This window comes from Sapajus apella, unplaced genomic scaffold (genome assembly GCF_009761245.1).
Source record: "Sapajus apella isolate SASKATOON/1434 unplaced genomic scaffold, GSC_monkey_1.0 scaffold92, whole genome shotgun sequence".
Lineage (NCBI taxonomy): Eukaryota > Metazoa > Chordata > Mammalia > Primates > Cebidae > Sapajus > Sapajus apella.
The window spans coordinates 4,308,466-4,321,668 of record NW_022437032.1 but is presented as its reverse complement, the minus strand read 5'-3'; the positions used below and the strand labels follow the sequence as shown (position 1 = coordinate 4,321,668).

General features: G+C 49.7%; 2 protein-coding genes across 3 annotated transcripts in view; one reads left to right on the top strand and one right to left on the bottom strand.

The window, feature by feature from the left end:
• Window positions 1-10,139, bottom strand: part of NFATC2 (nuclear factor of activated T cells 2) — a 177,739-nt gene extending 167,600 nt beyond the window's left edge. For both annotated transcript variants that reach the window (XM_032255987.1, XM_032255986.1), the window contains exon 1: window positions 9,865-10,139. In XM_032255987.1, the coding sequence (XP_032111878.1) occupies window positions 9,865-9,934 (70 nt within the window). In that variant the 5' untranslated portion in view covers window positions 9,935-10,139. The remainder of the gene's footprint in view (window positions 1-9,864) is intronic.
• On the top strand, window positions 9,411-11,252 carry LOC116535163. Its single transcript, XM_032255988.1, has 2 exons — window positions 9,411-9,855; window positions 10,231-11,252. The coding sequence occupies exons 1-2, from the start codon at window positions 9,473-9,475 to the stop codon at window positions 10,532-10,534; spliced, it is 687 nt and encodes a 228-aa protein (XP_032111879.1). The 5' UTR covers window positions 9,411-9,472; the 3' UTR covers window positions 10,535-11,252.
• The last annotated feature ends 1,951 nt before the right edge of the window (window positions 11,253-13,203 follow it).

Here is a 13,203-nt window from a genome sequence, read left to right as displayed (position 1 = left end):
GCTCACTGGCATCCTCGTGCTCTTGTAAAGCCGATTTCAGGGATGAGCTCCTTATAGATTTAGAAAACATGACAGTTTCAAACCCGACCTGCACTCCAACCTCTCATCTCCTAAGGAGTCTTTTAAAGCCCGAAGAGGGCTCCTCTGTTGTGAGAAAACTATTTTCAAAGAGGGAATTGCAGCAAAAGGCAGTTAGTTGCATACGCCACCCTCCCACTGGGCAGGCACTGACGGCCAGGCCGTCGGTACCCTCTAAGACAGCAGGGTTCTAATAAAAGCCAGCGCTCAAGTCAAGCTGTGGACCGTAGGGAGATGCCCCATGTGACAGCAGCAGACGCCACAGGTCCCCAGCAGCTCCGCCAATCCAGCCTGCAGGCATCTTAGGTTTGCCCTGCCCAGTTACTTCTTTTCAATCTGAACCAACATTTTTATTTTTTTAATTCGATTTTATTTTATTTTAAGTGCCAGGATACACGTGCAGGACGTGCATGTTTGTTACACAGGTAAACGTGTGCTATGGTGGTTTGCTGCACCTATCAACCCATCACCTAGGTATTAAGCCCCACATGCATTAACTATTTATCCTGATGCTCTCTCCTCCCCCACCTTCCCAGCAAGGCCCCAGTGTGTGTTGTTCCCCTCCCTGTGTCAGGCTGAACTAACAGTTTTAAATCGGGAAATTTCACATAAAAATCCAAATTTCCAACTTCTTAAAAAAAAAAAAAAAAAAGGCAGGCAGATCCAACCACTCGGGTTCACATTCCCGTACGGACCAATCAGCTGGAGGTGAGTAGAGGCTGTTCCCTGGGCACGCGCCCCCACCCCAGTTCCCTCCAGACCCCAGCTGGCTGCCTCATTCATCCGTGCCACCTGCCGGGAGCACGTGAGCGTGAGCACCTGGGCTGTAGGTTCTTGATCCCTTCCACCTAGTCCCTGCACAAACACTTTGCCCTGGTTTTGTTTCTCCTCTTTGTTCCTTGCTTTCTAACACATTCCCCTCTGTCTTGGGTAACAATGTTTAGGAAAGCAGACTCAGTAAACCTGCCTTCCCCTTAAACTACGGTCCTTGCTCTTAACTGAACAAGAGATATCACCATCCCTCAGCCAGGGAGGCTCCATCTTCTACTAAGGCAGAGCCTCAAGGGGCAGGATGGGTGGGGCTGGTTAGTTAGGGGATACAGCGTTGGTTCGTATCTGCCCATCCCCACAATCATTTCTCAGTGAACCTGTCACCCTCGGCCCACTGTCCCCCCACCCCATCACCCAGGCTGTCTTCCCCGGTATGCACCAAGACCGATTCTCTCTCCATTCTCTTCTCTGCCATATTCTTTGCAGACTCAAATATCTGTGCCAATTTCCTAATCTTTGAAGTCAGGGAGTGATGAGGACGAGCTGGCTGACTCAGAGGTACCCATCCTCAGCTCCCATCCACACAACTGAACCCTGGAGCCCACCCCCACCCCCCTGTCTCCCTCCAAAAAAGCACAAGACATCAGCTGTTCTCTCCCTCTTTCGCTTCTCGTCAACACGATCATTAGACTTCACCTAAGCTCACAGTCACTTAGCTTGTGAATGACTTCCCAGGATTACGTCTCCCCCAACTTCACAAAAACGTCTTTATCTGACTTTCAAATGCAAACACGCATGTCTCACACACATTGGATTTTCTCCCCATCACCTTGCCAGGAGCTCTGCCTGTGTTAGACCCTCCACTAACACCTCTGGACTCAGGGGCTCGGTGACTGAAGTGGGTCCTCAGGACCCTACAGAAGGACCCTAGAGGCTTGGTAGAAAGTAGCTTTAGTCCCTGTGGGAACTCTTGAAAGTTATTGAACTGGAGGAAAGTAATAAATTGAAATTAAAACAGTAAAATAATAGTGAACATGGCAGCTAACAGAAACTGACCGCTTTGCCTTTGCTGAGAGTTTCACAGACATGACTTCCTTTCAACCTTAAAACACCCCCATGTGTGAGAATTTCTAATTGCCACTTTTCAGTGAAAGAAGCTAAGGCATACAGAAGGTTGTGATGTGACTTGCAAAGTCACACATGCACCATGGAAATGGTTTGTCCCACACGAGTCTGATACTCATTACTGAGTCATGCTATTCCTGGGTGATTCGCTTCGGGACATTTTTGGATCAAGATGAAACGCTGAAAAGTCTCATGACTGCCAGTGATAGCAGAGGGTGGGGAAAGAGCTGCTGAGGGGAATCCAGGCGTGGCTGAAATAGAAAGGCACATCTGAAGTGGTTCAAATAGTCACAGGATTGACAGCATCTACCCCTAGGTACCAAAGTCAGGGACTGTCTCTGTGGTTGTATGCTCCAGGGAACACAGTTGAAGAACCTTACAGAAGAAAGCTCTGTGGATTGGGAGGCACTGTCTCTGAGCGCCTCTCCTGCCCCACACTGGCCCCAGCCATCTGCAGCTCCTGCCTGGGCCACTGCAGGAGCCTCTGGTCTGCTGGCCTTGCATTCACTCTTACCTGGCTAGAGGGAGGTCTCCCCTGAATGGGCAGTATGGCCATTTGTAAAGGTTCATGATGGCCAGGCACGGTGGCTCACGCCTGTAATCCCAGCACTTTGGGAGGCGGGATTAGGCGGATCAGGAGGTCACGAGTTTGAGACCAGCCTGGCCAACATGGTGAAACTCCATCTCTACTAAAAATACAAAAAAATTAGCTGGGTGTGGTGGCAGGTACCTGTAATCCCAGCTACTCAGGAGGCTGGGGCAGGAAAATCCCGCGTGAACCCAGGAGACAGGGGTTGCAGTGAGCGGAGATCGTGCCATTGCACTCCAGCCTGGGTGACAGGGCAAGACTCTGTCTCAAAAAAGAAATAAAAAAGAAAGAAAAGGTTCGTGAGACTACACACTGCTGCCGAACATTCCCCCAGGGCTCCCGATCACCCTGAGAATGAACTTGAGACTCCTTACAAGATCCTATGTGACCCTGTCCTGTGACCTTGCCTCCATCATGCTCCCCCCGCCCTTTCTGGTCCCGCCCCATTGGGCTCCTTACGTCCCAAGCACATGCCTCTTCCCAGGCCTCTGCAATTACGGCTCATTCTGCCTGGAATGCTCTTCTTCCAGACGTCTTACACACAGGTTCCTCACCATTCAGGGTCAACCAGAAAAAGGCATCGCCTTAGAGAGGAAGGGCCATGCAGCCTGAATGAGAAATCCTACTCTTGTGGATCGAAGCGTCCCTCCCCACTCCACCAAAAAATATATTCAAGTCCCAATTCAAGATCCTGAGAATAGGACCTTCTGACAATAGTGTCTTTGAGATGTGATCAAGTTCAGATGAGATCCTACCAGACCTAACAGGTCCCAGGCCAATGACGGCCGCCCCCTGACCAGAGGCATCAACACACAGGCACTCGGGAAGACGGTCACGTGAAGACAAAGGCAGAGATGGGAGTGACGCAGCCACAGGCACGGAGGGCCAAGGGTCTCCAGGAGCCACTGGAAGCTGGGAGAGGCAAGGAAGGGTTTCCTCCTAGAGCCTTCAAAGACAGCATGGCCCTGTGACACCTCGATTCAAACTTCTGGCCTCCAGAACTATGAGACGATAAATGTGTGTTGTTTTAAGCCATTCAATTTGTGGTCATTTGTTACAGCAGCGACTGGAAACTAACACACCCACCCACCCACCAGACACACACACACACCCCAAGTCATTCTCAACTCCACTGTCCTTTTAACAACGACAGTGGCCTTTTGAGTTCCTTTGGTCCCTGGTCCCTCACAGCGTCTGAAGTCACCCTGGCTCTTTCCTGGCACCCTCATGAGGGCACACCCTGCATCTGCCTCGTTCACCACTGAATCCCCAGCATCTTGGAAAGTACCCGGCCCACGGTAGATCCCTAAAAATTCTGATGAAAACACATTAAATGGTCAAGGGGGCATCTAAGGGGAGATGGAAATTGGGCTGGGCCTTCGAGAAAGATGTGAAGGAAAGGAGAGGAAACCCAGACAGGAGGCCTTGTACAGGCCCAGGCAAAGAGAGGGACCAGGAGTGCGTAGCAAGGCTGCGTGGAAAGCAGCGGTTTTGCTGGAGGTGGGAGCCCTGGAGTGTCAGGGAAAAGAAACACGCAGCTGGCTTCAGCCACCCAGAGAAGCTCTGAGGAAAGGACCCCTGGATAGGTTCATTGTGATAGAGAGAGGCAGAGCGGGGAGGGGACGGGGCTGCCAGGAGTCACTGAATGGCGCCGAAAGTCAACCGGGGAGGGAGGAGATTCCCCTCACTCCAGACTTTGCGGCAGGCTGGTTCCCTTAGGGGGCTGGGGCCTTCCTTTCCAGCTCATCTTACCTGAGTGGTCCTGCTGCTTTTGGCATCAGCCGGGCCCAGGGCTGCCCCATAAAATGCCTTGACCACTCCCTGTCTTCTCTAAAAGGAGGATCATATTCTATACCAATCTCTCAGGGATTTTTGGGTGTGTGTGAGACTCCAATGAGATAATATCTGTAAAGTGGCTGGCCTTAGGGTATACGTCCAATAGGAAAAAGATGATCACACTCTTTTTATGATTATTTAGTATTACAGTCAGGGAGCAACATGGGGGTGTGGGATTCAATCCCAGCTCGCCACTTGCTAGGGTGTGACCCTGGTGAGTGACTCTATCTTCCTGTGCAAAATGGGGACCATTAACTGCAGGACTGGAGGGAGGATGCTTAGGGTGGCACACACTTGGCACTCAATGAGTGGTGGCTGCTGTCATTGTCATTTTCATTTGTGGTTTGTTGCTGTTATTGGAGGCTTATTTATTCCAGACAACAGGAACGTGAGTGCCTGCTGGATGGCCCAGGAGAAATCCCACTGAAATCACCAGCTCCAGTTGGGAAAATGTGGAAGTCAAAAGGTCACTGTCACTTTTAAAAGGAAGCAGAAGAGAGTGAGACACAGTGAAAGTGCAATGCCTCAGTTTGTCCGAATTCTGGGGTCTTAACAAGCCACAGAACTTCTACCATGCTGCAGACATTCATAACTCATCCATTCATCCATCCCTTTAACCAAGAGAATCACTGAGCATCTACTAAGTGCCAGGCACTCTCCTAGCACTGAGGATACAGTGCTGACCAAGAGAGGTGTGGTTTCTGGTTCCTGGAGTTCAAATCTATTGGAGGACATGGACAAATTAGTCAGACCATCAGTGTGATTAGTACCAGGATGCAGGCAGCACAGGGCAGAGGCCAGCAGAGCCAGGAGGGGGCCTCCCATCCAGGCTGGGTGGGCAGAGATTCTCAAATTCCTCTTCTAGCAAAGGAACAAAAACAGGAACCTGGCCAAGCACAGTGGCTCATGCCTGGAAATTCAGCACTTTGGGAGGCCAAGGTGGGAGTATTATTCGACCCCAAGAATTTAAGACCAGCCTAGGCAACATAGCAAGACCTCATCTCTACAAACAATTTAAAAAATTAGCCAGGTATGGTGGTGAACACCTCTAGTCCCAGCTACCCCGGAGGCTGAGGTGGGAGGATTGCTTGAGCCCAGGAGGTCAAGGCTGCAGTGAACCATGATCACACCACTGCACTCCATCCTGGGAGACAGAGTAAGACCCTGTCTTAAAAATAAAAAAATAGGGGTGGAGAGGGAGGGGAGGGTGGGGAGGGATAGCAAGGGGAGAAATGCCAGATATAGTATGCACCTAAGGTAAAACAAATAAATTTTTAAAAATAAATAAATAAAAATTTAAAAAATAGAAACTTGACTGGCTTCTTCCCATCAGGAAGACGAAATAATCTGTCATTTACATATTAAATGTGACCTATGCAATGAGAAAACACAAAAGAAAGTATTTAGTCATTGGATTTAGGCATTGATCTTTTTTGGGGGGGATAACTGTTGACATAATAAATTATACAATAGTAATGACAGCAATTATTTTTTGAATGGATACCTTGAGGATTATATTGTTTATTAAAAGATTGAGAACTTCCATAGATTATTTGCTGTTTCCCTGCTTCCTACCACCCTCCAAAGACTTCCACTGCCTGGGACCCTCCCCACAATTCAGCAAATAAATAAAGCCTGGCTCCGCAGAGAAGCGTCTAGGGACCCTGCTCCTATAGTTCTGATTGGTTTATACCTGGTTGCTACATTTATTAAACATTATTCTGGGTAACATTAATATCACTCTTTCCTAACATGGGGAAACTGAGGCACAAGTGAAGTAACTCACACAAGTGGCCGAGTCAAGATTTGAACCTCTGATTCAGAGCTCAAGCTGTTAACCTCTTGGAAGTAGCACTGTCACCTGGACCCCAGTGGAGACTCACAGAAATAGGAGACCCGGTACCTGTCCTCAGGGGGCTTATAATCAAGGCAGGGAAAGTTCTTAATAAAGCTGGTCATTGGAGTGTCTGGTGAACGTGTGATTCTCTCTGGAGTCTGAGAAGAGAGACTGGAGGGACTTCCTGGACAAAGGGCCATCTGAGTAGCAAGGGAAGGACTAGCCAGGAGGAGGGCTCCCTGAGAGGAGTTCTCAGTATAGAAAGCAGCATCAGCTTTGGAGCTGCCACACTCGCTGGCTGGGGACTTTATTCTTCTACTAAGAGTAGAAGTCTTGTGCTTTCATTTCCCTGAGGGAAGTCAAAGCAAGAAGCCCTTGCTAACTCACAAATCAGCTGCTGCCTCAGTTTCCCCATGTCTAGCAATGAGACTTATATCCTCCACATCCTCCCATATGTCTCTTTCCCTCCCAGCACATGTCAGGGAACAACATGGCATTGGGGAAGGATCCCAGAACCAGGATCTGGTCCCACCTCAGTCACCTCATCTGTCAAATGGCATAAAAAATTATGATGATGTTAGTGAGTTTCAGAAACAGCAGAGCATATGGTCAAGAGCCTGGGTTCAAAGAAAAGCTCCACCACTTTCTTCCCAGCTAACACTTGGCCCATTGCCACACATCTCTGTGCCCCCACTCCTCCTCCAGGAAGGACACCATGATTGCAGTACTTATCATCTACAGTGCTATTTCAATTAAGAGACTTAATACTTCCAGAGCACCTAACCCCTTGTCCTACTCCAGTCAATGCTCAGCTTATGTTTGCTGTCACCATCCAGGACAGCAACTGAGCACTCACTGTGTGCCAGGCACCAGGCACTGTGCTCCTTATCTGCTGTGTGATCTTGGGCAAAGCTGGGTCTCACTATCCTCAACTGTCAGACAATAATGCCGTTCGGTGCGTGCTGACCGCATGTTAGGTGCAGAGCTAAGCATTTCGCATGCATCATTTCATACGATGCTCTCGACAATTCTATGAAGTTGATACTATCATTATTCCTTTTTTGCAAATGAGAAAATTGAGGCTTCAGAAGCCATGATCGTAACCCTATATGTGTCATTGTAAAGTTCCAGTCAGTTTAAAAGTACCTCGAAAAGTATAAAGTACTGCATCTCTTCAGAGAACGTCTACTGTCAAATCCAGTTTCTCCCCAACATCAGTTACTGGTTCACTTCTTTCCTATAATAATTTTTGTAGCTACTATTTATGGAGCAAGACACCATTTTTGGCACCTTATCTGCTTTATTTACCTCTTTGAATCTCATACCAACCCTGTAAGAGAGGCATAATTATCGGCTCCATTTTATAGATTAATGTGGCACAGAGAAGTTAAGTCACTTGCCCAAGATCACACAGTTGTGATGTGGCCAAGCAGAAATTCTAATGCAGGCAGAAGGCAGGGAGGCTGGGTTTGGGAGTGAACAAAGCTCACCCTGGGTTTGTTTATTCCTGAAATACTTTCCATCATCTTACTTCAGATAAAGCTGAACACACCTCTTTCAGATCTTCAGTTTTTCACAGGGCCAGTGCTGCTTTCTGTGCAGAAAGTTTGGTATTTTTTAACATGCAAATATTTCTCTTCTCTAATGACCCCACCCATCTGCAGGCACACTGGAGTCTGTGTCTGAGTCTAAGGGGGCATCAGGCTTCTCCTCAAGAGACCGCTGTGCAGGGCAGAGTGGAAGCATTTGGATCAGCCTGTGTCAAGCCAGCTGTCTCTGACTCCTGGAATTGCATTCTATATGCCCAGTGAGTTGCCTTGGCGGACCAAGCATGAGTCGCCTGGAACAATCTGGTGCCCTTGTCTCCCACATGTACACACACACACGCACACACACACACACACACACACACACACACACTGGCGTGCCCATACCCACAATCCCTGCACACATGGGCATGGGCTGGGAAGGGTAGCTATTGAACATGCACTCACAAAATACACACTTTGAAACCTCAGCAGAGCTAGTTCACACACCTGGGGCGCAGAGTTAGCAGCCTCAATAAAATTAAAGGCTTGTGTCAGATCACACAGGAAAACAGAAGCCCCGTTTCTCATCCAAGTTCTTTCTCGCTCTCTTTCCAAATAGAGCTGAATTTGGCATTAGGCTGACCTCCGCCCCCACCGTCAGAACATCAAACACCCGGTTTCAGTATTTATGACAGTAAAAACCCTTTCTCACCCTTAATATGTCTGTCGTCTGTCTGAGTGCATCGCTTTTACAGATGATGTGATATTCGTGATTTTTTTTTTTTTTTTGGCCATTATGTCATAGGCTTGACAGGGGACAGGATAAACTGGTCCCCGTTAAAACGTTCAAAGTGCCGGCCGGGTCTTGCTTTCAAAAACGCAGCTCAGCTAAAAATATGTGTCATTGAGGTCTGCTGTGGCAAAGCACACGGTTTACCTAACCCAAGGCATTTGGCTTCAATCTAGTTTGTAAAAAAAAAAAAAGAAGAAAAAGAAAAAAGAAAGAAAGGAAAGAGAAAGAAAAGAAAAGAAAGAAAGAGAGAGAGAGAAAGAAGAAAGAAAGAAGAAAAGAAAAGAAAAAAAGAAAAAAGGAAAAGAAAAGAAAAGAAAAGAAAGCCTCTCAGGCTTATTTACTGAAATTGTCATTTCTTCCCCCCTCCCCAGAACTGTAATCAGCCACGCAGAGCACAAAACCTACATTCAACTCTGGTTTTATGACACGAGGCTAACTCCTCCTCCGCGAATTTATTTCACTTCACTCTCGAAGCCCTTCCCACTGGCAGCCGGGCCCCGCAGCCCCCAACGCCGAGCTCCCCTCTGAAAAACACAACGCTTTGCCCGTTTCCACTTTTAAAGACCGATTCATTATTGTGGAGCCAAAGCCCCTCCGCAATCCCGACCAGTTAACCCCCTCCCCTAAGATCCAAGTGGCGTGACACTAAGGCTAAGTCCAAGAGAAGGGGGAAAAAAGCAGAAAAAGGGAAAGTAGAGTGTAATCAGATCCCCAAACAACTGATGGTACATTGCACTCTAAAGGGGTAGCTGGAGGACTGTATCCAGCAGGCACATCCAAAAAGGGGAAGAAAATGGTTTGAATGTCCCAGAGCCTCTGCTGCTGCTGTAACTGTTAGAAAGCAGTCTTCCCTACTATACTTACTATCTAGTAAAATGCCAAGCCTGTTCTCTTAAAAGAAAAAAAAAGTAATAATGATAATACTGCAGCGTTATGGCATTTGCTGTCAAAAGCTGAGTGCTGAAAGGGTTAAACAGCCAGCGGTTAGTAGCGAGAATCCCTCCCGGTGTCCCGTGGAGGGTAAAATCCTCCCGACAGACTGGCCCAGGGAATCCCGGCTCGCGACGCTTCCCTGCCCCCGCGCAAAGTTGTCCAAAGTCGCCTTCCCAAAGGTCCCTTCCCTGGCCGGGGCGCGGGCGCCCCTCCGCGGGCCACACTACCTGTGCGCCCAGAGCGAGCAGGGTCCTGGGCCTCCCACACCGACCTCTGCCCGGAGCCGAAAGTGCTGCCCGGGACGGACGGGAGCAGCAGGAAAGGGCCGGGAGGAGCGAGCGGAAAAGGCTGGAAGGGATCGAGAGTCAGTTACCTTGGTCCACAGACCCCATGATGCGGAGGGGATGGCAGTGCCCCAGTCTGAACGCAGCCTCTCTCTGCATCTGGAGGGGACGGGGGCTTGGCGGGTGTTTGGAAAGGGGGGTCTGTTTGTATAGACCAGCAGCCGAGGGGGCGCCGTCTTCTCTACCGCGTGCCCGCGGGGCTGCCCTGGCCGAGGAGCCTCGGAGCGGCCCGGGAGCTGCGCGCCTCCCGGCTCCCGGCGCGGCGGAGTCGGCGCGGCTCCGCGATCGGGCTTACTCCAAAGGCAACGCGACTTCCTTCCCCGCGCTCCGTGTTTATAGGCTTTCAATGCAGTAAAATAACGGGATTCCCTCACTGTTTCCTCCTGTTTATCCAGCGCCATGGAAACCACTGGATCCCGTCCATCTCCAAAACTAAGGGCTTTCCTGCAAACTTCACACTCAGGAATCCATGACGTCGCCTCCTCCGCGGCCAGCCAGCTCCGTGGCTCCTTCGGCCGCCAGCACAAGTCCCTGATTGTTCGCGAGAAAAGTCTGGGAGAGGGAGCGAAGCGGGCGACGGCGAAAAGAAGGGGGTGGGGGCCTGCGAGTGTCCAAGTCGGCCCTGCAGGAGCTCCAGGCGGCTGTTTGCAAGGAGTGCCCCAGCCACCGCCTTCCCTGGCCCGCGGCAGCTTTTCATAAATCATGCCCGAGACTCCCAAGCCCCCCAGTTGCCAAGCGGGCGCCTCTCGGAGAAAGCGGCCCAGGGTTCAAACCAACACCCCAGGTTGTCCAAGCTCCTGGACGTTCGCCCAGGGGGCCCTTCCCAGTCCCTCACTGCTTCTGGCTGCCCAGATTTTTGTGTGTTCAGGGATGGTGGGGAGGAGGAAGAGGAGAAGGAGGAGGAAGGAAAAGAAATAAATAACGGTGCCTTGTGTCAACTCTCCAACTTTGAGAATTTTTTTTCAAAGAGTTTATTTTTAGATTCATTTAGAAAATCCAAGGTTTCCAGTGATGCTCAGAGGCTCCAGAAATAATGAAATGGCCAAAGAGAGGCTGAAACTAGGCAACCCATGTGTTTACACATGCTCTGAATAAACAGGAAAATAAAGAGAAGGGATATCATGAACTTTGCACGGTGTCCAGGAGAAAGTCCGTGCAATGCCACGCATGGTTCGCAGCAGTAGGCCACGCGACCCCCGGAAGGTCCGTGGGGAAGGGGAGGAGGGGGAGAGGGGGAGGCGCAGCACTCAAGATGCCTTTTCTGGACTTGAACTAGATCTGCCTCTTCACCTGCCTGCAGGGTGGGAAATTCTGAGCCCAAAGATAAAGCTGGCTTTGAAAATGGACTTCAGATACTGTTGTGAGCTCTGATAAAATTGTGGGTAGCAACCAAGGCTGGTGATTCATCACATACACCCCCCCCCGCCCCCCGCACGCTCTCACAGAGAGACTTGAACTTAAAGAGGCATTGAGAGGCTGCTGGCTCCATCCGTGGGACCACTCTGTTCTCCAGCACTGGCCCACAATAGCTTCACTGGGCAGCTTTCAGACATAACCACTTCTGCTGGAGATAGATGCTGGCCCACAGAGACCAACTGGAACTGGGCCTGAGAAAGCCCCACCCCCAACCCCGCCCAGGGGACTCTCTTCAAGCCTGCCTCAACCAGGGTGGCCTCCAGCAGGGAAGCCTGAGTAATACTGTTCTCCCAAAGAGCAGCCATTATCTGTCCACCTACTGTGTGCCAAGGAATTCAAAGTAAGGAAGTCTCACTGAATGTCCAGTAAGTCAAAAATCACGCAGCCACCAAATTTCTTGCAACCACTCTGCAAAGAGGGGAATCCCCTCCCCCACTTTCCAAAAGGGAAACTGAGGCACAGAGCAGGCAGGTGGCTTGCCTGGTGATTTACTTGGCAAATTCCAGAGTGCAGCCTTTAAGGGTGTAGAGGGGGTTCTCTTCAGTGGAGCCTATTGAGGAAGACTCATTCCCAGAGGCCTCTTTGGTCAACCATCTGAAGCAAGAACAGAGTGACCAACCGTCCTGCTTTGCCTGGGATTGAGGGGGCTCCGAGAATGTAAGACTTCCAGTTTTAAAGCTGAGAAGGTTGCAGGCAACTTGGGATAGGTTGGTCATCCCAGGCATGAATGAAACTCAACTTCCTTTTGCCACTCTCCAGACACCAAGGAAGCCTGCTAACCGTTATCGTCTGAAGACAGTTGCTACACTTAGTAACACTGTAAACAGCACGCCTCACTCAGTCCCTTCCAGGTGCCAGGCCCTGAGCTACACTCCTCTGTAAATTTCCGCTCACAACCCCACTGCAAAGCAATAGACTAAAGCTGAAGGGGTTAGCCCTGTGCCATCCAATATGGCAGCTGCGAGCCACATGTGGTTATCAAAATGTTAAATAATTAACAATTAACCTAAGTGTCAGTTCTTCAGTTGCACAAACCATATGTCAAATGCTCAGAAGCCCACACGTGGCCGGTGTCTACCAAATCAGACAGCATAGAACAGACTCTTTCCATCACCATAGAACGTTCTCTCGGGCAGCAGTGGGTTAGACAACCTGAGAAGCCATTTAAAGCTCGGGCCCTACAGTCAGATGCTTGGCTTTGCCATGTCACCACTTACCCCACTCCGTAAAATGGGGACACCAGGAATCTCCTTCTTAAAAACTTGTAAGGATTCAATGAGTTTATTTCATTGAAGTGCTAAGAACAGTAAAGCACATAACAAATCCTAAAAATATGAAAGAAAGAAAGGAAGGGAGGGAGGGAGGGAGGGAGGGAGGGACAGAAAGAAAGAAAGAAAGAAAGAGAGAGAGAGAGAGAGAGAAAGAAAGAAAGGAAGGAAGGAAGGAAGGAAGGAAGGAAGAAAGAGAGAAAGAAGAAGAAAGAGAAAGAAAGAAGAAAGAAAGAAAGAAAGAAAGAAAGAAAGAAAGAAAGAGAGAGAGAGAAAGAAAGAAAGAAAAAGAAAGAACCTTCCCACAGTCAACGGATGAGCAGTGATTAAGCCAGGAGTAAGACTGATGGCCTCACCTTCATGCCCTCCCTCTCCAGGCCCTCCTACAGGTGCCATCTCCAGATCATCAGACAAGCTCAGCAAGGTGTGCTTCCTTTCACCCTCCCACTGAGCTTGATGCTGTGAGCCCCATTGACAGATGAGCAAACTGAGGCCCTACAAATTGGTGTGCACACAGCCAGTAAATGGCCGGCCCAGAGTTGAACCCAGCTCTGTTTGGCAACAAAGCCTGTGTTCTTGGCACCATATCCCCTGCCTCCCAGAATCCTCCCTTGGAGCCGAGGTCTTGGAGGCCAGAAGCGAGAAAGGAAACAAGCCCGCTGGGCCCTCCTCTGGCGGACTCAT